The following is a 26,693-nucleotide window of genomic DNA, read 5'->3' on the forward strand; positions in this document are numbered from 1 at the left end:
TCAGGGCTCCCTTAACTTAACAATTACTTGGATCATTTCAGACACCTGTAAGGAAAATCGAGAGGAAGGATGAGACCTGAGTGCACATGCTGGGAAATGAGGAGAAACGCTCAGGAGATTTTCAGCTCTACTGTTTTAAGATATCAAATTTTGCCTTACTGACTCATGAAAGGGTCAAGTCAAACTGAACAACACAAAATGACATATTATGAAATAGACATACAAAATTTAATCCCTTTGGTTTAAAATACATCTTCTTCAATGATAGATACAATTAAAAACAGTAAGAGAAAACCGATTTCATAAAACAAAATATAAAATATTGGTATGTGACCCGTGTCCCATGGTATCTTATCTTAAAAAACCAACAATTTAATTCACATACTTCATTAGAGTATTTTAACATAAGAGTCCTACTTATACAAATGACCTATTCTAGCTCCCTGAACCTAAAGATACCCGTGATTTTATGTTATAAAATTATACTTTTTAATATTTTTATATATTTAAACATGTGACAAAATGTTCCCTTGCCATAGTAATACAGTCTTATAAGTTCATGGATCCTTTTTAGAACTGTTAGCATACAAAATAATCAAAGCTTGAAGGCTCTGACACATGATAAACCAGAAGTCACTTCTAGCAGGAAAATTGGGAAGCCTGCGTTCTGAGTTGCATGCCCGAGTTGTGGTCACACAGTAACCACAGTATGAGCTCTAACGACCGTGGTGTGTTCACTCTAGTAGGTACATGACTGATAAGTTGCATACAAACAGACATGAACTGCAGTAGTGTTTTTCCTTTACTTCATTTGTTGAACAGTGCAGGAGTCCAATTAAGAACATTCTCAAGAGCAAACAGAATCTGTCATTTGAGAAGGCTTTGCTATGCTACAGAATGACTGCTGTGTTTGGGAAAACACAGAAAGCATTTCAGTGGGTTCCACTAAGCACAGTACTCTACCTGCTTGGTATACATTATCAAAAATAACTTAACCTTTCGTCTAGGGAAAGTCTTTAAAGTAGACCTTATTGCATCTCTTCATTATATGTACACAGATAGTGTATTTATATATTATCTATTTATATAATAAGACATGTATGTACACATTTACAGACACAGGCCTTCAAAAATGTATTGCACTTATATACAATGCAGCTTTAGCTTAACTGTAACCCATTTAAGTTCTTCATAAGAAAGGCAGTTGCTATGTTCAAAAAAGTGGCAAAGGAAGATTTCAGTAACATGCCCTATATGAGTAAACATTTACTGGGGGAAGAGAGCAGAGGGAGACAGGGCGCATCCTTCCTTTTCTGGATGCCACCCCCACTAACCTGAGGCAGTCAGTTACACTGAGTTCAGGCAAGGGCAAAAAATCCTTAAAGCCAAGCCCATTGCCTTTGCTGACTTACAGTAGTGAGCAGGCCCACTAACTTTGAAGAGACAAGATATTTTTATAAATAATGTAACAGATATCTTAAAAGTTCCAGGATGACCTATTCAATCTTGGAACAGAGTTTTCATTTCTAATCCTAAGTATTTATATCATAAAATTAAAACATAATGGTATATGAATTGCTCTGTCATCTGAAAAACACCAATGCAATTTATTCAATGCTATGTCTAAGCCAAATGCAGCGCCATCTCCAACTCGAAAGGAAGCCCTTCCGTTGACATCCACCTGTGTTTGGAAGGCAGCTGACTGGTGGACCTGTGGCTTGCCCACCAGTAAGACCTACGTGGCACCTTTACTAAACTCCTGGGAGCTGTGGGCTGGGATGCCCTTAGATCTCAGTTAGGGTGAGTTTGTACGACCCTCCTGCTTCTTCGATCTGCAGCTGGAAGGTGTCTTCATTGGAGTAATGCTTCACAATGTTGTCATCCATGTTCACGAGAATCCTGGAGGAGTAAAAGCAAGAGAGGTCCACTCATTCTTCCCTGCTTTGGGATCAGACCCAGATTTCAGTTAGCTCTGCCAGTCACTAGCTGTGACATGTGAGGCCAATTATTTAAATCTCCCCAAGCCTCCATTTCCTCATCTGTGAAATGGGGATAATAATAGCCTAACCTGTTAGATCGTTGTGAGGATTAAATGAAGAACTCAAGTAAAAGCTCAAGTAACAGCTTATTTACTATTATTATTCAGTGTGTACTAACCACTTGATAAACAGTAGCTTACTGCAATGAACCAAGTAAGCCTACAGAAGAAGTACTTCATCAGTCCAGCTTGGGAAGCCTTATCAGTAAAATTCATCTATGGGACCTGAAGTCACAGGTCCCTGACAACTTATCTTCCCTGGCATCTTATCTTCAGTTTAATCGAGTTACTATTAAGTCTAATTCTTCCCACTAGGCCCAACTAGAAGATTCCCATTATGATTTGCTTTAGAATTAAGCCAAAAAAATCTTAGGCTATACCCTGTTTGCCCATGCCAAATAGCAGAGACACTCAGTAAACTAGAACTAAAAATAATAATTTCTGGACAAAGAAGCAATGTTCTATGATTGAAAACATGATCCAGGGCAGGAGGGCACAGGACAAGGAGCAAAAGCTTTGTAGTCAGTCCAGACTGAGCCTGACTCACGGCCTTGGCACTGGCCTGCTACCTGGCCCCGGACAAGGCTCTTGGGTTCTCCGTGCCTCAGCGGCCTTGTCTATATACTGTGAGTAGTAACACCCATCTTGGAAGGTAATATGAAATTAAATTTGAGCCATTTCAGGATTAAAGATGGCAGCGTGAGAGGAGAGACAGAGGCTTCCTCCTAAAACCACATATAATACGAAAATATAATAAATACAACTGATCCTGAAAGAGCAACAGGAAAGAGGACTGCACCAGACTGCATACACCTGGAGAAAAGAAGAGACCTCATGGAGCAGGGTAACATACCAAAGATGTGGCCCAGCGGGACCCAAGCCCCTTCCCCACTCCAGCTCACTGGCTGGAGGAAGAGAAACAGCAGGGAGGGAGTGGAGGCCTGGGACTGCTGAATACCTAACTTGGGAGATCTGCTCTGGGAGCACAAACCTACATTTGAAGGTGCTTTCATGATACTCTTGTAACTAGGGGATTGGAAAGCTAAGACAGGCAGAATTCCTGGAGAGACAGATTCCAGCTGCTTGTGGAAAGCAGGGATCCATATCCAGCTGCTCTGGGACAAAAGAAAGGCGGGCAGTCTGAGAGACTTCCTAACAAGGAAGCCCTTAGCAAGAGGGCTGCTAAAGGGGCAAGGATTGCACAGAGCTTACTGCTCAGGAGAAAGGACAAGTAGACAAAATTGTCCGGGTGCACTCTGCCCAGCAGGCTGGGAGCTTTCATGATTTCCAGGCGCTCTAGCTCCCTGGCTGGCTACACAGCTCCAAGGACCCCCTCCGTGATAGGCAGCCTACTGCGCCTTTCTCCCAGCCAGCCCCACCTGGCTTGCAAACCGGCAAACCCTACCCTGGCATTAGGCCAGCCAGAGGGAAGATCTGTCTACAGCAACTACAAATGCAAAGCATAGAGGCTTATGCCTCTGTGCTCGGCCCACTGGTTCATGCAGTGGAGGCAGGCATAGCAGCCGGGAAGCAGGAAACAGCTCTTTCCTCCCCCCAGGCACCAATACCACTCCCCTGTGACCCCCGACATTGCTTCAGGGACAAAGCAGCTCCAGAGGGTAGAGCTTCTGGGCACTAGAGGGCGCCATATACAAACATGAAACACCAAAGGAACCTGGTCCAGAGTAAAATTATTAATACAACTCCTGAGAAAGATGACATGGACCTACCTCATGACTCTTCCTGAAAGGGATTTCAAAATAAAAATCATTAACATGTTCATGGAGGTATGGAAAGATATTCAAGAACTCAGGAATGAATTCCGGTCAGAGACCCAATCATTGAAGAGCATGATGGAGGGTATTAAAAGCAAGTTGAATATGGTGGAAGAGACAATAAATGAAATAGAAATTAGAGAAGAGGAATACAAAGAAGCTGAGGTACAGAGAGAAAAAAGCATCTCTAAGAATGAAAGAATATTGAAAGAACTGTGTGACCAATCCAAATGGAACAATATTTGCATTTAAGGGTTACCAGAAGAAGAAGAGAGAGAGAGAGGGATAGAAAGTATTTTTGAGGAGGTAATTGCTGAAAACTTCCCCAATCTGGGGAAGGAGATAGTCTCTCAGGCCATGGAGGTGCACAGATCTCCCAACACAAGGGACCCAAGGAAGACAACACCAAGACATATAGTAATTAAAATGGCAAAGATCAAGGATAAGGACAGACTGTTAAAAGCAGCCAGAGAGAGAAATAAGATCACCTACAAAGGAAGGCCCATCAGGCTAACATCAGCTTCTCAGCAGAAACCTTACAGGCCAGAAGGGTATGTATGATGTATTTAATGCAATGAAGCAGAAGGGCCTGGAACCAAGATTACTTTATCCAGCAAGATTATCATTTAAATTTGAAGGAGGGATTAAACAATTTCCAGATAAGCAAAAGCTGAGAGAATCTATCTCCCACAAACCATCTCTACAGTCTATTTTGGAAGGACTGCTATAGATGGAAGTTGAATAGCTGTCACCAGAGGTAATAAAACCACAGTAAAGAAAGTAGAACTGCTAATTACTAAGCAAATGCAAAATTTAATTAACTATCCCCAAAGTCAATCAAGGACAGAGTACAGAACATGATACCTAATCTGAGAATAAAAGAGGAGAAAAAGAAAAGAACCTTTAGATTGTGTTTGTAATAGCATATTAAGTGAGTTAAGTTAGACTCTCAGATAGTAAGGGAGCTAACTTTGAACCTTTGGTAACCATGAATCTAAAGCCTGCAATAGCAATAAGTACATACATATCAATAATCACCCTAAATGTAAATGGACTGAATGCACCAATCAAAAGACACAGAGTCACTGAAATGGATAAAAAAACAAGACCCATCTGTATGCAGCCTACAAGAGACTCACTTTGAACCCAAAGACATACATAGACTAAAAGTGAAGGGATGGAAAAAGATATTTCATGCAACTAATAGGGAGAAAAAAGCAGGAGTTGCAGTATTTGTATCAGACAAAATAGACTTCAAAACAAAGAAAGTCACAAAAGACAAAGAAGGACATTACATAATGATAATGGGGTCAATCCAACAAGAAGATATAACCATTATACATATCTATGCTCCCAACACAGGAGCACCTACACATGTGAAACAAATACTAGCTGAATTAAAAGGGGAAATAAAATGCAATGCATTCATTCTAGGAGACGTCAACACTCCACTCACTCTGAAAGATAGATCAACCAGACAGAAGATAAATAAGGAGACAGAGGCACTGGACAACACAAAAGAACAGATGGACATAACAGACATCTATAGAACTCTACTCCCAAAAGCAGAAGAATACACATTCTTCTCAAGTGCATATGGAACATTTTCAAGAATAGATCATATACTAGGCCACAAATAGAGCCTCAGTAAATTCAAAAAGACTGAAATTGTACCAGCCAGTTTCTCAGACCACAAAGGTATGAAACTAGAAATAAATTATGCAAAGAAAATGAAAAATCCCACAAACACATGGAGGCTTTACAACATGCTCCTAAATAACCAATGGATCAATGACCAAATAAAAACAGAGATCAAGCAATATATGGAGACAAATGACAATAATAATTCAACACTGCAAAAATCTGTGGGACGCAGCCAAGGCTGTGCTAAGAGGAAAGTATATTGCAATACAGGCCTACCTCAGGAAAGAAGAACAATCCCATATAAGAAGTCTAAACTCACAATCAATGAAACTAGAGAAAGAAGAACAAATGAGGCCCAAAGTCAGTAGAAGGAGGGACATAATAAATATTTAGAGCAGAAATAAATAAAATCTAGAAGAATTAAACAATAGAATCAATGAAAGCAAGAGCTGGTTCTTCAAGAAAATAAACAAAATAGATAAACCCCTAGCCAGACTTATCAAGAAAAAAAGAGAGTCTACACAATAAACAGAATCAGAAATAAGAATGGAAAAATCACTACGGACACTACAGAAATACAAAGAATTATTAGAGAATACTATGAAAAATTATATGCTAACAAACTGGATAACCTAGAAGAAATGGACAACTTTCTAGAAAAATACAACCTTCCAAGGCTGACCAAGGAAGAAACAGAAAATCTGAATAGACCAATTATCAGGAAAGAAATTGAACTGGTAATCAAAAAACTACCTAAGAACAAAACCCAAACCAGATGGCTTCACCGGTGAATTTTATCTAACATTTAGTGAAGACCTTATACCCATTCTACTTAAAGTTTTCCAAAAATTAGAAGAGGAGCGAATACTTCCAAACTCATATTATGATGCCAGCATCACTCTAATACCAAAACCAGGCAAAGACACCACCAAAAAAGAAAATTACAGACCAATATCCCTGATGAACATAGATGCAAAAATACTCAACAAAATATTAGCAAACCGAATTCAAAAACACCTCAAAAAGATCATCCATCATGATCAAGTAGGATTTATTCCAGGGATGCAAGGATGGTACAACATTCAAAAATCCATCAAAATCATCCAACACATCAACAAAAAGGACAAAAACCACAAGATTGTCTCCACAGATGCTGAAAAAGCATTTGACAAAATTCAACATCCATTCATGATAAAAACTTTTCCTTTAAGATCAGGAACAAGACAAGGATGCCTACTCTCCCCACATTTATTCAACATAGTACTGGAGGTCCTAGCCATGGCAATCAGACAACACAAAGAAATAAAAGGCATCCAGGTTGGCAAGGAAGAAGTCAAACTGTCCCTGTTTGCAGATGACATGATATTGTACATAAAAAACCCTAAAGAATCCACTCCAAAACTGCTAGATCTAATATCTGAATTCAGCAAAGCTGCAGGATACAAAATTAATACACAGAAATCTGTGGCATTCCTATACACTAACAATGAACTAGCAGAGAGAGAAATCAGGAAAACAACTCCATTCAGAGTCACATCAAAAAGAATAAAATACCTAGGAATAAATCTAACCAAGGATGTGAAAGACCTATACTCTGAAAACTACAAGATGCTCATGAGAGAAATTAAAGAAGATACCAATAAATGGAAACACATCCCATGCTCATGGATAGGAAGAATTAATATTGTCAAAATGACCATCCTGCCTAAAGCAATCTATAGATTCAATGCAATTCCTATCAAAATACCAACAGCATTCTTCAACAAACTAGAGAAAATGGTCCAAAAATTCATATGGAACCACAAAAGATCTCGAATAGCCAAAGCAATCCTGAGAAGGAAGATTAAAGCTGGGGAGATTATGCTCCCCAACTTCAAGCTCTACTACAAAGCCACAGTAATCAAGACAATTTGGTACTGGCACAAGAACAGACCCATAGACCAATGGAACAGACTAGAGAACCCAGATATAAACCCAACCATATGTGGTCACTTAATATATGATAAAGGAGCCTTGGACATACAACGGGGAAATGACAGCCTCTTCAACAGTTGGTGTTGGCAAAACTGGACAGCTAGATGCAAGAGAATGAAACTGGATTACTGTTTAACCCCATACACAAAAGTAAACTCGAAATGGATTAAAGACTTGAATGTAAGTCATGAAACCATAAAACTCTTAGAAGACAATATAGGCAAACATCTCCTGAATATAAGCATGTGCAACTTCTTCCTGAATGCATCTCCTCCAGCAAGGGAAACAAAAGCAAAAATGAACACATGGGAACGACATCAAACTAAAAAGTTTCTGTATAGCAAAGGACACCATCAACAAAACAAAAAGGCATCCTACAGTGCAGGAGAATATATTTGTAAATGACGTATCTGACAAGGGGTTAACATCCAAAATATATAAAGAACTTACATGCCTCAACACCCAAAAAGCAAATAATCCAACTAAAAAATGGGCAGAGGATATGAAGAGACACTTCTCCAAAGAAGAAATTCAGATGGCCAACAGACATATGAAAAGATGCTCCGCATCACTAATCACCAGGGAAATGCAAATTAAAACCACAATGAGATATCACCTCACACCAGTAAGAATGCCCAGCACCGAAAAGACTTAAGAACAACAAATGCTGGCAAGGATGCGGAGAAAGGGGAACCCTCCTACAGTGCTGGTGGGAATGTAAGCTAGTTCAACCACTGTTGAAAGCAATATGGAGGGTTCCTCAAAAAACTAAAAATAGTAATACCATTTGACCCGGGAATCCCACTCCTTGGAATTTACCCGAAGAATACAACTTCTCAGATTCAAAAAGACATATGCACCCCTATGTTAATCGCAGCACTTTTTACAATAGCTAAGATATGGAAGCAACCTAAGTGTCCATCAGTAGATTAATGGATTAAGAAAATGTGGTACATATACACAATGTAATACTATTCAGGCATAAGAAAGAAACAAATCCTACCATTTGCAACAGCATGGATGGAGCTGGAGGACATTATGCTCAGTGAAATAAGCCAGGGAGAAAGCTCAGTGAAATAAGCCAGGGAGAAAAAGACAAATGCCAAATGATTTCCCTCATTGGTGGAGTATAACAATGAAGCAAAACTGAAGGAACAAAATAGCAGCAAACTCAGAGACTCCAAGAAGGGACTAGTGGTTACCAAAGGGGAGGGGTGGGGGAGGGCGGGTGGAGACGGAGGGAGAAGGGGATTGAGGAGTATTACGTTTAGTACACATGGTGTGGGGGATCACAAGGAAGAGTGTAGCACAGAGAAGGCACATAGTGGATCTGTGGCATCTTGCTGCATTGATGGACAGTGACTGCATTGGGGTCTGGGTGGGGACTTGATAATATGGGTAAATGTAGCAACCACATTGTTTTTTCATGTGAATCCTTCATAAGATTATATATTAAATCATACCTTAATAAAAAATTAAAAAAAGAAATTAAATTTAATGTGAAGTGCCCAATGCAGTGCCTAGCTCACGAGGGGACTCAATAAAGGAGTTAGTGACTGTCAGCATCCTTAGCACATTCCCTAACATTCTGGAACTTGGGGCCACCTCATCACTGCCAGGCATGGGAGGAGCAAATAAAAATTTTACTTGAAAAAAATCCACAAAGATGTTTTAGAAAGGTTTTATGTGGATAATTTAAGAAAAAATTTTAAAAAAAAAGATCAGTTTTATGTGGATAATTTAAGAAAAAATATATTCTCATGTTTCTATAACTGTTTCCAGATGGGACACAAATCCATGTGAATAACAAAGTTTTATAAAATATTATAAATATTAATGTTATTTGGAGGTACTAGGAATCCCAGTAATGCTCACCCTTTTTTACATTTCTTGAATATTTTTCCAATCTTGTCATGGGGAACATCATATTTATCCGAGATCTAAAAGAGCAAAGAAAAATCATAAAAAATGCTGTTTTCATGGCTTTACAAAAACAAACTATATATATATATATATATATAACACATATATATATATATATGTATATATATATAATGGGACAGTCACTCAACGTTCTGTTTTTCAAAGCTGTATATGCAAAGACACCAACGAGACCCAGCCTATATCCCTGGGGGGGGGGGTTACCAACCTTTGGAGACAGCTGGAATCAGCTGCTTGTTATTGCCCCCTAGTTTATAGGTACCCATGAGTATATTACATGGTCACAGCTTTTTAAAAATGAATAGTGCACAGAGCAGTTTTAGGTTTACAGGAAAACCGGTACAAAGTACTGGGCTTTTATGCTCTAGAGGCCCCCCGAGGAACGGCCCACACCAGTGTGGCCCATTTGTTCTATGTGATGAGCCAACATTGCTGTAATACTTTGTAATAAAGTCCTTGGTTTGCATTGGGCCTCGCTCTTTGAATTGTACATCCTATGGGTTTTGAGAAATGCATAATGGCGTGTTTCCATACAGTCACAGGTACTCTGGTCAAATCCAGAAAGGCCTTCCTTGCTTTGCAGTCAGACACAGCTACACGGAATGAGTTCACACTCGCTTTCCCTTAGCAGGTGACTTTCAGACCCTCAGCCTCCCCTCATCAGTAAAGAAGACTCTGACCTCACACACCTGATAACACTGTTGTGAGCGTTACAGGGTGTCCAGCACAAAGCAGGAATTAATTTCAGATACAGAATTATGAGATGGAAACAAACAGTTACTTTCCCACAGCCCAGAGGAAATATCAAATCAATGTTCCTGATCACAAACCAACAACAGCCCTTCTACCATTTTGGCCCAGAGCCTCTCGAGAGAGCAGCAAGGACCCTGGCAAAATCATCGCCGCTCTGGCCAACGTGACTGCAGTCACTGGGGTATGGCTCTCAGCCTCTCCACCTGACCCTTTTATGATTGGTGAGTGGTTTGTACAGAGCAGTGAATCACTGTGGTGCAAAGTCGGGTGGCTTTCTTTCAGGACGTTGAGGCCACCTTTAAAGAGCGAGGATAAACTACCCCAAAAAGCGGCCAATTCTGTCTTGATCAAATGCTTTATTTGGAATGGTTGTCAGACGACTCCCAAACTGGAGCACGAAGCTCGGGACAAACCTTCAGATCACTTTTAATCCAACAAAAATACACACCAAACTAAGTCCAAGCTCTCATCATATAAATGGGCCTGTTTTTTTTTCTCTATTCCTGGATAATTCTTTGTATTTTTATGAAATCCCAGCCCCAAGAGATATAAGACCATGTAATGAAATCCTCAGAAGTTGTGAACAAATTACATTTGGCACAATGTGAATCATTTCTGCACTCTTTCTCTCCATAATCAAGAGTTTGCATGATTTTTCAGAAATGGGGAAGGGTTGTCAGAAGACCAGGTAAGGAAGAGGAACCCAGGAGAAGTGGCAGGAAGTGGGAAAGTGATAGAAAGCAGGGTGCTAATGGTGGTGCTGGCTGAGGTATGGGGTGAAGGGCTGGTGCCAAGGGATGCCTGTGAACTCGAGTTCCCCTGAGAGACTCATCAGCAACGCCCCCAATCCACTGTCCCCTCACCCTGCTTTATTTTTCTTCACTGCCATTTATCAACACCTGGAAAATTATATATTAGTTTATTTGCTTATTTTATTGTCTCTATTTTCCTAAGTAGAACCTGATCTCCATTTGGCACTGCATCACTTACTCTTGTAACTCTAGTGCCTAGAACAGCACCTGGCACAAAGCAGGCCCTTAACAAATATTTGTGAGCTGAATTTGACAGGCTGCAGCACTGGGGGAACGCCGGGAAGCACTTCTGGCCCACATAATGCACAGGCCTGGGGTTCAAAGGTTCCTCTCGCTTACAGGAGCCAAGGTTGGTATGTATCAGGATACAGCGCTGATTCCTTAAATTCTGCCCTGGGGCAAAGCCAACAGAAGGAATCAGCATGGTGCCCTTTCTTAACATTTCTCACTTACATCCCAGAAGGGTGGGCTGGGGTCAATTTGGCCATCTGCCCTTTGCTGGGATCCTACAGGAAGGACTGATAATTATCACTGGCTACACCTCTCAATTTCCTCAAATATGCTTTGGGTACGGTCTTGACACAAGTCTGGTCATTCCCTCGGATCACGAGTTTCAAAGGCAGATGAAGGAGCCACTTTTTTATGCATGAAGTTTTTAAGATTTTATTTTGAAATAATTTGTTAGCTTCTAAGTGGTTTGTTAAATGGCAATCTCCCTTTAACCAAGTATATAAAAATTAACTATTTCACAGATCATCACAAATTCACTCAGTTCAGTGGACTAGACGTCACTGAGTGATTACTATCTACTGACAGTGTGCTGGATGCAGCGGTGTGAGACCAAGAGGGGGGACAGCCCTGTGTGGCAGGAAGAAACAGAAAAGGCATGGGACTCAGGGGAGGGTTCAGAGATTTCAGTACAACAAGAGATCTGGATGGTCTGATACAATTTATCCCTATGGAATTCTATTTACATTTGTTTTCGCTTTTTAAAGAGGATTACCAAGTTCACACTACTTACAGCTTCCATCAAGCCTTTCAATGATGGGGTCTTGAGCATGAGGGCATCAAAGACTTCCTCTGACTCCTTCCGCACGTACAGCAGCACTGAGCCCCAATCGGGAAAGAGGAGGGAAAAGGAAAAATGGAGGCAGTTCATTCATGAGAGCATGTAAGGAAACCAACCATAGGTGCTGGGTAAATAGAAAGAGAGAGCCTGTCAAGGACAGCACACAGGAGCCAAGATGAACTCGCCCTGAGGACCACCGCTTCCCCTCTGCTCTGAGTCTGAGCTCCAGCCAGGCGTTGGTCTGATGGAAGACTACTCAGTGAATCCACAAGATCTGTGTGAGCAATTTATGCTTTTGACAGACCCAGAACTCACTTTGAATTTCAAACTCCCACTGAGAGACGTAAAGCAACGCACCTCTCTTTGGTTCTTCTATCCGAGTCAGTTTAGCAGGAGGTGGAATTGCAAAATCATCTTCCGATCCGTATGGCCCCCTTTTCAAGTTAGATCTGTAGGCAATTCAAAGTGCACAATCATGACTTCAACTTACATCACTTGCAGAAGCAGAAAGAGTTTTAGGGTATATCACTGAATTAAAATGACCTTCCATTTTTTATCTGGTCCAGCTTATTTTGTAGATGAAAATCTGAGAGCTAAGGAAAGATACTGACGGAACCAGGGCTTCTGCTATTTAATGGCAGAGCAGGGAATACACTTAGTTGACATTCCAGACACCCTTCATTGCACTTACATTAGATCAAGCTGCCTTCTCAGGAAGAGAGTTTCTTTCTAGGAAAAATTTTACTGAGGAGGTAGGATTTGAGATATACATAAAGGTGGTAACAAAGGGGAGGACATGTCAAGAAAGGGGGGAGGGAGGTATGAGCAGGAAAATGCAAAGCCAGTCTGACTGAGACAGGACGTCCCATAGGAAGACAGCTCTAGAAGGTAGGTTGGGTTCTAACATGCAATATCTTGATCATTTGACTCTAAAGAATTTTAGATTTTATGCTGAAGGTATTTAGGGAATGTGAAAGTTTTGTGAGACAAGAATACTGTAATCAAAGTGTGTGGTAAAGGCTGGAGGGGACCCCAGGACCTGCAAGTAGAAGAGCAATTTAGAGGACTCTGGGGAAAGTCACCACATAAAATCCTAAAAGGCTAACATACAGTGTATCTGTGGAAATAAAAAGGAGAAAAGGATGCAGGCGCATTTGAAGAAAGAAGGGAAGGCTTAGAGGGATCAGCGTCACAGGCTTTGGGAGGGTCAAGGTGGGCAGGCAAGAAAACCGTAGCATAACTGAAGGTGAAGCGAGCAAGTGCTTGGTTCTGAGCAGAATGACCACTTCAAGAACAGGGGGTGACCCTCAAAATACTCAGTGTGCCCCCACTTCGAGCCCATACCAGGTCTCCAATGAAAGCATCTGGAGGATAGAACGGAATTCACGAATTGCTAAAGAGGCAGTGGAGGCATGGCCTTCAGAGAAGGCTCTGGTCAGAAAGGGAAGCTGTGATGATCCAAAGAGCAGGAGTGGACCCTCAACATGGCAGAGTGCTGAGTAGGAGGGCTGCCGGCTCAGCTGTCAGGGCCTGCGTGGGCCAGGGGGTTCCCCCTGAGGGGACAGCAAAACCTTAACAGTGATGCATGCCCAGGGCCCAACCTAGGCTTCTAAACACCAGGAACACACCAGGCATGAAAGTGAGGAAGTGCTGAGGAGCTTGGGGGGTGATAGGGTCACGTCAAGGGATCCTGGAGCCAGCTTGGACTCCACTGACCTGCACAGTCTGAGCAAAGTAAACGACAGTACATGGGCTACAACTTATTGAATGAAACTGGAAACACTGAGTCCATAAATAAATACATGAATAAGTGGGAAGTTTGATGAGGGAAGAGGTATTAACAAAGCTACAAAGCACTTCCCCCCAGTGTTACAAAAGAAGAAAGAGTGACCTCCAGTGGAGGAGCCCGGCAGACACCTCCTCAATGAAGTGATCACCATCAACACCAGGGCGAAACGAAAGATGCGCCACTAGACAGGACACGCTAAGAGCGCAGCCACATGTCTATGACACTCTGCCCAGACACACAACCTGAATCCAATCATGGACAGACCCAAACTGAAGGCCATTCTACAAAACTGGTCTGAATCTTCAAAAGCATTGGGTCAGGAAAGTCAAGAAGAGACTGAGACTGTTCAAGATTGAAGGCAGTTAAAGAGACAGGACAACTACATATACTGTGTGAGTCTGGGCCCTTTTTTGCTATAAAGGACATTACTGGGACAACTGGCAAAACCTGAATGGTGGGTGAGGACTGGCTGGTACTAAGGTCTGAGTATCCTGATTTGGGTGATTGTGCCGAAGAATGCCCTTGTTTACAGGACAGAGACACCAGGGTATTGAGGAATGGGAGGCATTTTCTTAGGTAGCCCGGAAAAGTGAGTTCTTGTATCATCCTTGCAGTGTTTCTTTATGCATGAGGCTGCTTAAAAATAAAACAAAGTTATTAAAACACAACAGAACAGAAATCTTACCCTTCACCCTCCAGTTCTTCTGAGGCAATGGGAAGGACCTAAGACGAAAAAGATAGATTACTTTTCAAGTATATGCTCAAAATACTTCATAATTGAATTATTCCTAAAAAGAAAATGGTTTTCATTTTGACCAAATACAAAATTTTTCAGCCTTATTTTTCAATAACTAGATTTTTTGAGAGATCTTGAATTCCTGTAACTCAAGGGTTGGCAAACTATGACCCATGAGCCAAGGCTGGCCCAATGCCTATTTCTAGTAAATAAAGTACTTTTTTGGCACGCAGCCACATTCATTCATTGGTGTATTGTTTATGCCTGTTTTGGAACTAAAACAGCAGAGTTGAGTTGTCACTGTATGACCCAAGAAACCTAAAATATTCACTATTTGACCCTTTACAGAAAAGTTTGCTGACCCCTGCTTACCCCAAACTTCTCATTAGAAACCAAATACACTGGCAGGCTCCCCCAAGCACTCTGAAAAATCATTAGTCCGGACAAATCTGTCTATCAAATGCATGGCAGACCAGCTTCTTGATACTTATTTGAGCTCAGCACAGAAAGCAAGCTCCACTGTGTCCAAGTTCTTGGCTCTACTATGCTTTCACTCAAAGCAGGGCGTGACTAGCTAAATTTTACATCAGTTGCCAAGATATGGCTATACATGTGCCAATGATGATTCAGTAACTGAAACCATGAGAAGAGCCTTCAGATGTTCTTTATGCCATTATGCCACCTACCCTCCCTCCTCTGGCTTTTTTCTCCTGTCCAGACCCATACAAATTAAGTTCACAAGATCACAGATTCAAATTCCAAATTATGTCACTGTCCTACCATCTTTTAAATGAGCTAAGATGTAAATAAACAAATACAAACAGCATTAAGTTGACAAATTTGGTACTACATTTCCTAGTCAACAATGCTTAAACACACTTATGGCAAGGGCATCATGTCACCCTAATTCAATATTCCAAGGAACTGGCCCTTCAAACTGGTCAAATCTCACTGTATTTTGGCTTCTGTTTACCATAAATAATGCCAAAGACTTCCTTTGTGTTGAGTCTTACTTCCTGGCAGTCACCCTGGGATCCTGGTTACCTACGTGAGTGCCGCGTTGAAGGTTGGCAAAATGTACATCAGGAATGAAGAGGACAGGCTGAGTATCCAGATCAATAAAGGGCTTGAAAACTGTGATATCCATTCGTTTGTGAGAGGGAAGCAGGGGTACTTTAACATCAGAAACTGGAAGAAGAAAAAAAAAAGGATGCCACAGTGAACAGCTTATATATACAGACTGGACACAGTCACTGAGCATTTTTTCAGTGTTCAAGAAACTTACATGGCAGTGCTAAAGAACACACAGGTCATGTCACCTGAACTAAAAGGAAAACTAGTTTTTGTGGAGGGATACGTTGTTTTATATATTTACACTAAAATCAACTGAACATGTTATCAAAATCGTAAGAGTAAAAGGTCTCTTTAAATACACATAGACACATACACACAGATTTGGAACAGAGGCAAAGTGTGTTTAGTTTTTTCTGAAAGGCCAAAACTTATATAAATAATAATTTGGAAGTAATTTCACCTTAGCTATCCTCAGTAAATAATTTATATTCTAACAGCAATGCACTCTACGTTCAGGACACACGCCTTACCATCACACCTTCAGCTTCAGAACTTAATCCCAGTGGCCTTCACAGTAAGCATGACTGTCTAATTTTTAATGTATTAAATTACAGACTCCATCTTCCCCCATCACCTGGCACTGAAGTGCTTTGTGATGAGCCTCCCTAGTGAGCTGCTCTCTGAAGTGACATCAGGAGTTTGCACTTTGATGCTGACTAATGTGCTCCAGGGCAAATGCGCGCAGAGATGGACAGACTGCTGAAGAACAGATGCTAGCAGCCCACGCATTGCAGATGAAACACAACTGTCAGTGAGCAGCAATTACTGTTTCCCTTTGCGCACAGATACAGAAGTTTGTGAATATTGGTCACATTAAAGAAAAGAGAGAAAAAACTTTCCTGGTAAATTGTCCAAACAGGACCCCTATAGATTCTGCAAATGTCAGAATACTATACATAAGAAAACTACACTTATTTGGAATTAAGACAACTTGAATTCTCAAGGGTGCTACTATTATTCTTAAAATATAGACAAGTCCCAGTTTTAACATAAGCTATTCAGGTGGAACATGTGCTATTTTTCAGGTCTGAAACCAGCAACCTGAACTAGAACTCCCAATTAAACCAGTTTGAACTCTGGAAAAACTCAAGAACCCTTCCCTTAGTTCCCCAGAATATGACTTTAGTCACTCATCTGTTTTTGTGTCTGGTAAGGAAGCAATGCTACCACTTCACACAGTGACAAACATCCATCATTATTACATCTTCTGCTTGAAAAGTCAAGTCACCATTCTGAACGGAAAAGGTCTTAAACACCTGGCGGGAACATTCTACTTACAGGCACCCAACTGGGAGCTGGGGTCAGCGCACTTGCCTTTTCTTTTGCTTTGCTTTCGCTCTTCATCCCTGATTTTCCGTTCAGCCCCCTAGAGGTCAGAAGAGGGTAAGACATGACTTCCGTTACCTAATCCTCTGTAAAACATGTAACAATTACCCTCATCAGAGGAGGAACATTCCCTGCTGGAGATGAACTCCATTACTTATATTCGTGGAGTTTATCATAGTAATTTCCTCTAAAAAGCCTGCTCTTAAAACTATTTCTAACTATGCAAAATCACAGGGAAACAACATCTATTTAAAAAACAAAGCAGTCATGGATGCAGCCAGGTTAAATAAAAAGCTAAGAAAAAGCTGCTCATGCACCACACTGCCTTCAGAGCCAGGCATGCCTGTTCCTCTTATCTAGTAGGCAAGAATATGAAAAAACAAACAAACAGGTTGACCCTGCTTTAAGAGTATGGCCAATGTTATCACTGAAAGCTGTGATTCTGTCCAAGGACTTAGTCTCAAGTAAATGACAGATCTGACCAATGATAACTCACTTTAAAAGCAAAGATTTAACTAGAAATCTGCATAATCACTTAAAAGAGAAAAAAATGTACTCCCAGCCCCATAAAGAGGACCTTATGCACAGTGTATATCAGACACACACAGAGTGGCAGTGGCACTCAAATGAACTCACAAAAATAAAACATAACCATATTAAGTAACAAATGAACTGAAACTAAGCAAGTATAATAAAAAACATTAATTAATTATTAATTCATCATTTTGCTTGGCAGACTGGCATTTACTTCTGGGTGCTAAGATTTCTTTACAAAGCCACCCAGTTAAGTAGCTTATTTTTCTGAAAATAAATTCCCTGACAGCAAAGAAGGGCAATAAAAATCATCTCACTGGTATTGGCACTGTTAAACAATACAACCACATTTAAAAACACAGACTGAAAATCACCTCTGCCTCTTCTAGAAGGTGCTAATATACTATACTAACATATCAGTAAACATACGACCTACTTGTAAAAATTGCTATGCAATACTGTCACAAACACCATCTCCCTGACAGAAAAAGAGGGTAAATATCCCCAATCTCCTTCCCATTACTGTACAGTTATCTGTATCTCTCTTGTCTCTTCTAACAGTCTACAATAATTTCACATTGATGACAAATTATACTCCCCAAAAGGCAGTTTTAAAAAATTGGACACTTTCCTCCTTATTATCAGTTACATACATAAGGAATAAGGGACTTCTGCTTCCACTCAAGATGGAGTAATGTAGACCAGGGTTACCCTCCACCTTGAAACAACTAAAAAAAAAAAAAAGACAAAATGCTTGAAACAAGGATTTCTAAGGCCGTGGACACCAGGCAACAAAGACCAGTGTTCCCTGAGAGCCAGGTGTCTTCCCAGTGTGACTGCCTCCCCAGACCCCAGGCTGCACCACAGGGGAATGACTAGTGGTCTCCTCGACCCAAGTCCCCCGGGCTCAAGGGAAGATCAAGGCAGCAGGACAAAGTAGAAAAGGGGAGAGTATTGTAAGAGAGAACCCCAGAGATCTTCAGCGGGTCCCCTTAAGTATTCGGCAAAGTGCTGAGAAGTACATGGGTGTGAGGAAGTTATCTGAGGTCAGGGGAAAACTGTCAGAAAAGATCAGAGAATAATGCCTGAAATCACACAGGGAAAGTAGTGCCTGTTCCCACTGATCATCCTAGAAGAACTTAAAATTCACAGGGCCTTAGGTAGAATAGTCAGGAACACCTCACCTGAGCAGTGGAAATTAATTAGCCTGACAGAGAGCACTACTCTAGTCCCACCTACCAAACTATAAGTTAAGACCTGAAAGGATCAAACTGTTTCCAAGGAACTTCACTAGGTATCAGGACAAACCTCAAGAACAGTCATAGAATTACAAAAATATCCAGCACCTGACAAGGTAAAACTCAGAATATCTGGTATCCAGTAAGATTACCAGGCATGCAGAGAAGCAGGAAAACATGACCTTATGAGGAGGTATCAAACCATTGAAACCAATATAGAACTGACAGAGAAGTCAGACAAGGATGTTAACCCAGATATTACAACTGCATTCCCTATGTTCAAACAGTTAGTGAAAGAAGCTGAACACGTTAAGACATGGAGGACACAAAACAGATCCAAAGTGATCGTTTGGAGATGAGAATTACAATGTCTGAGATGAAAACTATACTGAACTGGATTACCAGCAGTTTAGACAAGGCAAAAGAAAAGACTGATGAACTTTAGGACATAACAATAGAGACTATCCAAAACGAAACACAGAGAGAAAAAGTAATCCAAAAAAATGAAGCACAGCAGTGAACCAGCCTCAGGACTTTAAGCAGTCATATGTATGTATAATTGGTGCTCCCAAAGGAGGAGGAGGGAGCACACATATTTGAAGAAATAATGGCTGAAAAAATTTCAAATATGATTAAGACTATAAACACACAAATCCAAGAAGCTCAATAAATTCTAAACACAAAAAACAAAGAGACACATCAAACTGTTCAAAACCAGTAAAAAGAAAATCTTAAAAACAGTCATAGGAAAAAAAAAGGACAAATTACAGATGAAAGAACAGAGATAATGACGACAGCAGAATTCTTGTTAGAAACAACATAAGCCTGAAGACAGCAGAGCCACATGTTTAAAGGACAGAAAAAAGTCAAATAGAATTTTATACCCAGAAAAAAGGTCTTTCAAAATTGAAGGGGAAATACTTTCCAGATATGCAAAAGCTGAAATAATTCTTTACCAATAGACACACACTGCAAGAAAAGTTGAAGGAAGTTGTATGACATTATAGAGAACAATTTAAATTCAAGTTGTTTTGACCCTTTCTCTTACTAAACAGCTGAAGAAATTGACCTTAAGCAATCACATAAGGCCAAGGCCCAAAAAGTTAATCCATGACATCTGTTCCCAGTTACAGCTATAGTGAATAATACTCTGATTAAGAAGAAAACCATCTTTGGGAAACAAGTGTCAATGTCTTTCTCTATTAAGATGGACCAGGGATATATGCAGGCTCTTTGAAAGAGGAGCTGCCAAATTTCCATTGGTTAGAGATCCAATTTCTGTTCCCATTTTCTCTGAAAAAGTACTAAATTGCTGCTGCTTCTGAAATAAGAGAAAATTCCATTTATTAAACTAGTTAAGCAATTCATAATAAAGTCCTTATAAAACTTTCTCCTTAGGAGATAAAAACAGTGTAAATATCTATGAAAGATACCAAAAGACATCTAATTTATAGTTTCTTACTGTGAATGTAGACCAGATTCATAAAATATGAGAGTTTTAAGAGCCAGCAGAGGGAAGTGAACTGACAGGCACCAATAAGAGGTAAGTCAAATCTCAGAAAGGAGTGAATCAAAGAGGCAGACGGGTTGTTCCACAGAGATGAGGCAGCACAGGACCAACCTAGAACAGAAGAAGAAATCACAGCCGCAAGGGCCGATGGAAGTTCAAGCCAAATGCACTATAATCAGGAGTAGCTGTGAGGGGTTTTCATGTGCTTGAAAGGTTCAAAGACTGAAAAATTACACACAGCATGCGCATAGTATTTTCTTCTCGTGCAGTAGTTTATGATAACCCCTAAGAGCTCTGAGATAAAAAACAGGGGGTGAAAACTGTGTAACTTTCTATGTTCCTCAGGCCCCTTGTGTTAACATGACACTTATTACCTGTGTACCTGTGTGGCTCCTATAGGCTATAAAGGCTGAAAACGGGAGAGGATACCAACAATTTTCATCTCCATGTAGATCTCTACTTCAGCAAATGGAGAAAAACAGGGAAGGAATATATTTAGGGGCTTTACAAAGAGAGCCATGCCCAGGAAGGCTGAGGGCCTCTGGGCATCTACTGACAGGCCACACAGAGCCCTGCTAGAAAAGCAGGGGACCAGATGCCCCCTAGGGGCTCCAGGAAGGAATGCAGCTTTCCAATACCTTGACTTTAGCCCAGTAAGACTGTTGTCAAGTCTTCTGACCTATAAAACCATAAGATAATTGTGTGCTGTTTTGAGCCACTAAGTTTGTGGTAGTTTGTTAACAACAACAGAAAACTAGTAGAACCTAGCACATAATCAGGCACATGGTAGGTACTCAATAAATATTACTGGATCTGGGTGTCTGGGAAAACTCTGTGATCTCGCCAGCCTCAGGCTCATCGACTAGGGCCAGGTGTCGTGCTCTGCGCATCCAACACGAAACTCAGGACACCGGGCCTCTGATAGCAAATAATCTTCCAGTTTTCTAGTACCTTCTAAAAATCTTAATGCCAGAGAGGTTTTTAACAAGATGAAAAGAAGGGACTGGCAAAAAAACATAAGTCCAATATTTTTGAGTGGGAAAAGTCAAAGTTGTCTTCAATCTTAGCTCAGTGGACCACTCAGTTCATCTCTGGCTGCTGCCCAGTTCTCGAGGACACCACTGTCTCTAGTCCTCAATACACAGGGGGCCTCCTAGCTTGTCTCTGGATATGCCCCAGTTGAGCCCCTGGCTCTGCACCTAGTGAAAGCGATCACATGCGCTCCAGAAAGAAAGGAGTCATACTAGAGAAAAGAAGTGATGTTGAACCACTGGGGCCTACTCTTGCTTCTTGCCTACCGGCCACTGTACAGAATAATCTGTACCCCATCTTCTCCTGCCTTAGTGAGCTGACTGACACCTTTACAAAGGACCTGTGGGGAGGTGAGCTGGTTAAAGGGTAGCCCTCACCACACGGAGTCCTCAGAGCACCAAGACCACAGCCATTGCCTGTAAGTCCCAGTAAGCTGAGGGGCCACTGAGGACTGAGCTCCGCCTGGTTAAGCATCCCACGTGCACCACCTTGACTCTACCAGATGTGCCCAACAAAATGTGTTTATCAACCCTTGTAATTTATTCTGTTAAAACAAGGTTTTTTTTCTCCCCTATATAATGTATCTTTTCATGGCTACAATAATAATTGCTAATTTACAATAACCTATTTTATATCATTAGCAATACATTTAACAAGTATTAAAAAGACACTGAGTCTTTTTCTGTGAGGAAGAGTACGTCTCATACACTGTACTTTAAGTGTCCCTTTCCAATCTGACAATCTCACCTTGTCACAGAAGACCTTTATTTGGCAGTAGGCCCGATGCACAGGCTTGTTGCTACGGTTGTTATAACTGTAGGTGTCAACTTGGATATTAAGAGGCAATCCCTTCACGCCTTTCTGAGAAGAGAAATCTGTGCTTAAGCAGTTCACAGAGATGAAAACCTGCAAAGGGGAGAAAAGGTTCCATAAGCAACAGGCACCAATGGTCAACCTCAGCACAGCTTACAAAAATGCTGACGTCACTGGAATTGCTCAAACATGTTCTAAATGGGAGCCAGCTTCTCATTCAAAAGGAACTTTTTAAAAAAAAGAGGTAATAAAGGGTTTAAAACTACTTTTGGTCATAGGAATGGCAGACTTACCAGCTTCAAGCCTTCCATTTCCCCTTCCAGAATACTTATTTATGGTCATAGAGTGGAAGAGTCTGGTTGTCTTTCTCGGTGTCATTTTTGAATGTTACCAATAACGTGGGTTCTCTTTGCAGCTGTTTTATAGCTTAGTACAAGCTCTTTGGCATTCTGCCTATATAGTGTCTATACCACCTGTTAGGATAACCTGTAGAAACCCAGATGAATCTTTGTATAGCAAATACACATGCTCCATCCTCCCCCGACCACGTCTGTGATTCTGGGTTTTAACCTCTCCATACATGGTCATAAAGATTTGAGCTCCCTTCAACTACTTAGTTTTAGAATTTATTTCTGATGCATGAGCACCGCATAGTGGATATTATTGGAATTACAGTTTTTAAAATAGGTTCGTACACCTCAGACCCAGGACCCTGATGCTGAATTCCTTCCAGTCCATGGGTCAGCAACCCCTTAGCCCTAACAACCAAGAACAGATCTACCACAAGTTGTGTGGGTGCCACAGGCTGAACCAAGACCCACAGAGGGAGAAGTTTAAGTCAAGAAAGGGGATCAACCTAGAAGAACATTAGATCAAAGAGAAAAGAGTGGGAAGAGGGGGCGAGGAGAGAAGCACATCATGGCCATGATGAGGAAGTGCGTTCTCCAGAAGGCGTGTGAGCTGTCGCCCAGGGTTTATCCTGCTCTGGTCTGTATACTCTAAGTAGGAAAAGACTGAATCATCCTAAAGATTGAGAACTTGTCCAAATGAGCGGATTTAAAGTCATCTCAGCTTGTCCTTCACTCTCTGGTGACTAGTATACTCCCCGCCCTGGAATACACTTTAAATGTTCACATCTCTGTCCTTGTCATTCTTCCTCCTCCTGTGTCCCTCTTGTCCCAGTTTGGGTCACCGCTCCCCCGCCCCCACTCCTCTCTGCCTCTCCAAATTTGTAAAGGTTCAGCTCAAGTGCCACCTCCACACAACATTCCCATTTGCCCTGGACTTGTGTCCTGGAGCCCACAGCAGTGAGCACCTAATGTTCAGGACCTGCACTGGGCACTTATCTCACACACGGTCACATTTCATCACCACAACCTGAGGTAGTATTATCTTTCTATACAGATGAGGCCCAGAGGTATTTTTTTAAACTGTCCCCAAGACAGAAAGCAAAGGACTGAGATTTGGATCCAGGACTTTTTCCCTTTACACCCTGTTTCCTCTCTTTCCCCAAACAACTTTTTATCCTAGACGAATTATCTGGCTTTTCTTTACTACCTGGAGTGGTTTGCCATTTTTAGATAAGTATGTTTTATCTCTCCAACTAGACTGCACATACTTAGTAAGCTAGTGTTCTCTACTTGGCACCTTTATCAATATTAGCACAAATGCCTGATCTGGGGTCATCTTATCTTGCCTGCTATGATTTTTCTTTCCATTGAATTAATTTTCAGTCAATAAGCAAATTGCTTTAATTTTCAAAATACCCAAATCTAGGTATTCAGACAAAAAGTGGCACCTATGAATTTCAAATCCATTACAGAAACTTAGTGCTATGACTTTACATCTTATCCTATGTATTTTTTAAAAACACTACATATACAATCTGCAAATTCAAGTTAAGGAGACAGTCAAGGCAGACAAAAAGGAAGCAGTCCCTGCAAACAACCGAGCACATAAGTAACCCAACAACCATATTTTTACTTCTACAATGAAATGGGAAACCTAAACTTTTCTCTATCATTCAAGGCCACATGGTTCAATTGCTAACTCAAAAACGGCGGCCTGGTAAAGTTATACTTTACCATCAACAATTTCAGGAAGTCTTTGACCCAAAGTGATTGTCCCTTTACAAGAGGATTTCACGGTAATCCAACCTAAAAGCCAACCTCCCCTCGCTTCTCAGTGTCAAGTTTCTATTCAAAGCAGAAATAGCAGAGGCCCAAATCCCAGGATCAGTATAAACAAGGAGACTTCAGGGAACCATTACACTCACTCTTCAATATTACTTGCAATTGCTTTCTTTTATACATTTTTCTCCTATTTTTAAATCTATTCTTGCCAAACTTGACAGTTTTCTAAATATCAAAGAAAGTTTACAGCATTCTTACCTCAGCATTAAAAAATATCACCTAGTCCAGATAAATACAAAAGTGTACAGTAAATAGTAAACAAGATGTGCAACACAAGAATGCCAGGCCAGAGACACAAGGTCCAAGGACAGTGGACCAAAGACCCACAAGAGAAAGATGTGGGTGGTGCTCACAAAGCTGCTTGCGGCAGACTCCCAGGCAGGAACGAGCAGGACAGTCATGGCGCCACACTGGCACAGGAGAGGATGTACTCACTGTGTTTAAGCATCAACCAAAGGCTGGCAAGGAGGCAAGATCCCTCATGTATGTTCTAGCAAGAGGTAATGTGATCAACAGGAAAGGCTTTGGTCTGCAAATCAGAACATCTTTTTGAGTTTTAGCTTCACTGCTAAGGAGTGCTGTGACCACAGGCAAAGGGCCTCATCTGTCAAATGCAGGGTTGAATTAGATGGTCTCTAGATCACTTCTGACTCTAGAGTCAGAGTCCTATGATAACATTCACACTGAAAGATAGTGAATCCTCTATCTCTACTCTGTATTTACTCATGACAATAATTTTATATAATACATTTATCAATCAGCTTTTTACGTATTATTTTTAAAGTGCCATGTAAGGCTGCCTGCCGTTTAAGTTATCATACTAACGACTTGTATAAAATCAAGACTCTTATAAAGCAGTGGATCTCAAGGTGTGATGCCAGGAGCACCAGCCCTGCCTGGGAACTTGAGGGCCTCACACTCGGCTCAGTGAGAATCAGTGGGGACAGAGCGGCCCTCCCTAGGGCCACTGCCTCTCTCTCCTTGGCCTGGAGGGGGTTCCAGACACCAGGACTATTTTTAGGTGTTCCCCAGGTAATCAACCAGGATCAAAACCACTACTGTCAGGAGATTAATCTTCTATTTACTTACACACCTGAATCCACAAAAGGTCTCCTCTGACTTTAATTTAAAATTTTTTTACAGAGATACAACACTATCAAGTAAGGAATATTCATGTACTCAATGGAAAGATAAAGATTAAAGCATCTGCTCAACCTTGCTACTCAGTAAGAATGTGCAAATTCTCAGGAACTCACAGTTCATAAGATAGCCAGAGAAAACCTATTAAAAATCTATGAAACTCTACTTATGTGGATTCCTCATGTGACATTTGGTTTTCAAAAAGGTTGAGTTTGTGGATGAATTGTGTGTTCAGGTGAGGGTGTAAGGCATCTCTCTGAACTGTAGTGCGGGGCTGACCTGCAGTATGGTTCCCACTGAGCCGCAAGCCCCTGAGGACAGAGACACTCAACCAGCCCTTTCTGTCCCTGAAGCCTGGTTACAGCACATGCTTAACACGTTTTTAACAAGAGAAGGAAAATGCCGAGGGACTAGGGAATAAATATGGCTAAGAGGAAGTACAATATAGACACATAAAATAGCTTTCACATATTTACCTAAAGCAAGAATTGGCTAACTTTTTCTGTAAAAGGGCCCAATAGATAGTGTTTTAGCCTTTGTTGGCCACATGCAACCACTCCACTCTGTGCTAACAGTGCAAAGGCAGCCACAGACAGTAAGTGAACAAATGGACATGGTGCTATTTCACTAAAACTTAATGTAAGCAGGCAGCTGGTTGGCCCAAGGGATGCAGTTTGCTGAGCCCTGATCTAAACTATCCTCTAAGTTGCTCAGATAGTAATTTATCCTTCCATCATCACAGTGTGGTAAAACAGGGAAGAGGTATTATCTTCCTTTTCATAATTCAGTGTTTCCACTCTCCACGTAAGTGGCTTCCTGAGAAGATACCCAGTGTGGACTTCTTGCTAATAAGCCACTCAGCCATACTCTTTCTCAACACAACCCATTCTCATGGAAGGGAGTAGAGTAAGATTTGAGGGAGAGGCTCAGCCCCTAGGAATCTTTATTTAGGAAGGTGACAATCTTTAATCGGCAGCACCCACAACAGGTGAGAGGCAAGTGTGGGAACACGAGGCAGAGCTCTCCTCTGGGTCCTAGGGCAGCAACAAGACAGGCATGTTCTGCTCCTCACAGTGTTAACTTAGGTTTGCTTCTACCTTGTGGGCAACCCCGAGTGAGCAGGCCAATAGGCCAAGTCCCCCAAATCTGGATAAAACAAATGATCAGGCCATTCTCACCAAGCAGAGAAATATTCTACGGAAAATTAACAGAAAACTCCAATATCTCCTACAGAGGATGTGAA

General features: G+C 41.2%; 1 protein-coding gene across 4 annotated transcripts in view; it reads right to left on the reverse strand.

Moving 5' to 3' along the window:
• Nucleotides 1-204: 204 nt before the first annotated feature.
• The window catches only part of GRHL1 (grainyhead like transcription factor 1), a 55,211-nt gene continuing 28,722 nt past the window's right edge, over nt 205-26,693 (reverse strand). For 3 of the 4 annotated variants that reach the window (XM_036881707.2, XM_036881710.2, XM_036881711.2), the window contains exons 9-16: nt 22,053-22,211; nt 16,944-17,031; nt 15,580-15,719; nt 14,481-14,518; nt 12,364-12,455; nt 11,959-12,044; nt 9,307-9,371; nt 205-1,899 (exon numbers count right to left, since the gene is read on the reverse strand). In XM_036881707.2, the coding sequence (XP_036737602.1) occupies nt 1,785-1,899; nt 9,307-9,371; nt 11,959-12,044; nt 12,364-12,455; nt 14,481-14,518; nt 15,580-15,719; nt 16,944-17,031; nt 22,053-22,211 (783 nt within the window). In that variant the 3' untranslated portion in view covers nt 205-1,784. The remainder of the gene's footprint in view (nt 1,900-9,306; nt 9,372-11,958; nt 12,045-12,363; nt 12,456-14,480; nt 14,519-15,579; nt 15,720-16,943; nt 17,032-22,052; nt 22,212-26,693) is intronic. The other variant, XM_036881708.2, reaches the window with a different exon arrangement.

Source organism: Manis pentadactyla, chromosome 2 (genome assembly GCF_030020395.1).
Source record: "Manis pentadactyla isolate mManPen7 chromosome 2, mManPen7.hap1, whole genome shotgun sequence".
NCBI classification, from domain to species: domain Eukaryota; kingdom Metazoa; phylum Chordata; class Mammalia; order Pholidota; family Manidae; genus Manis; species Manis pentadactyla.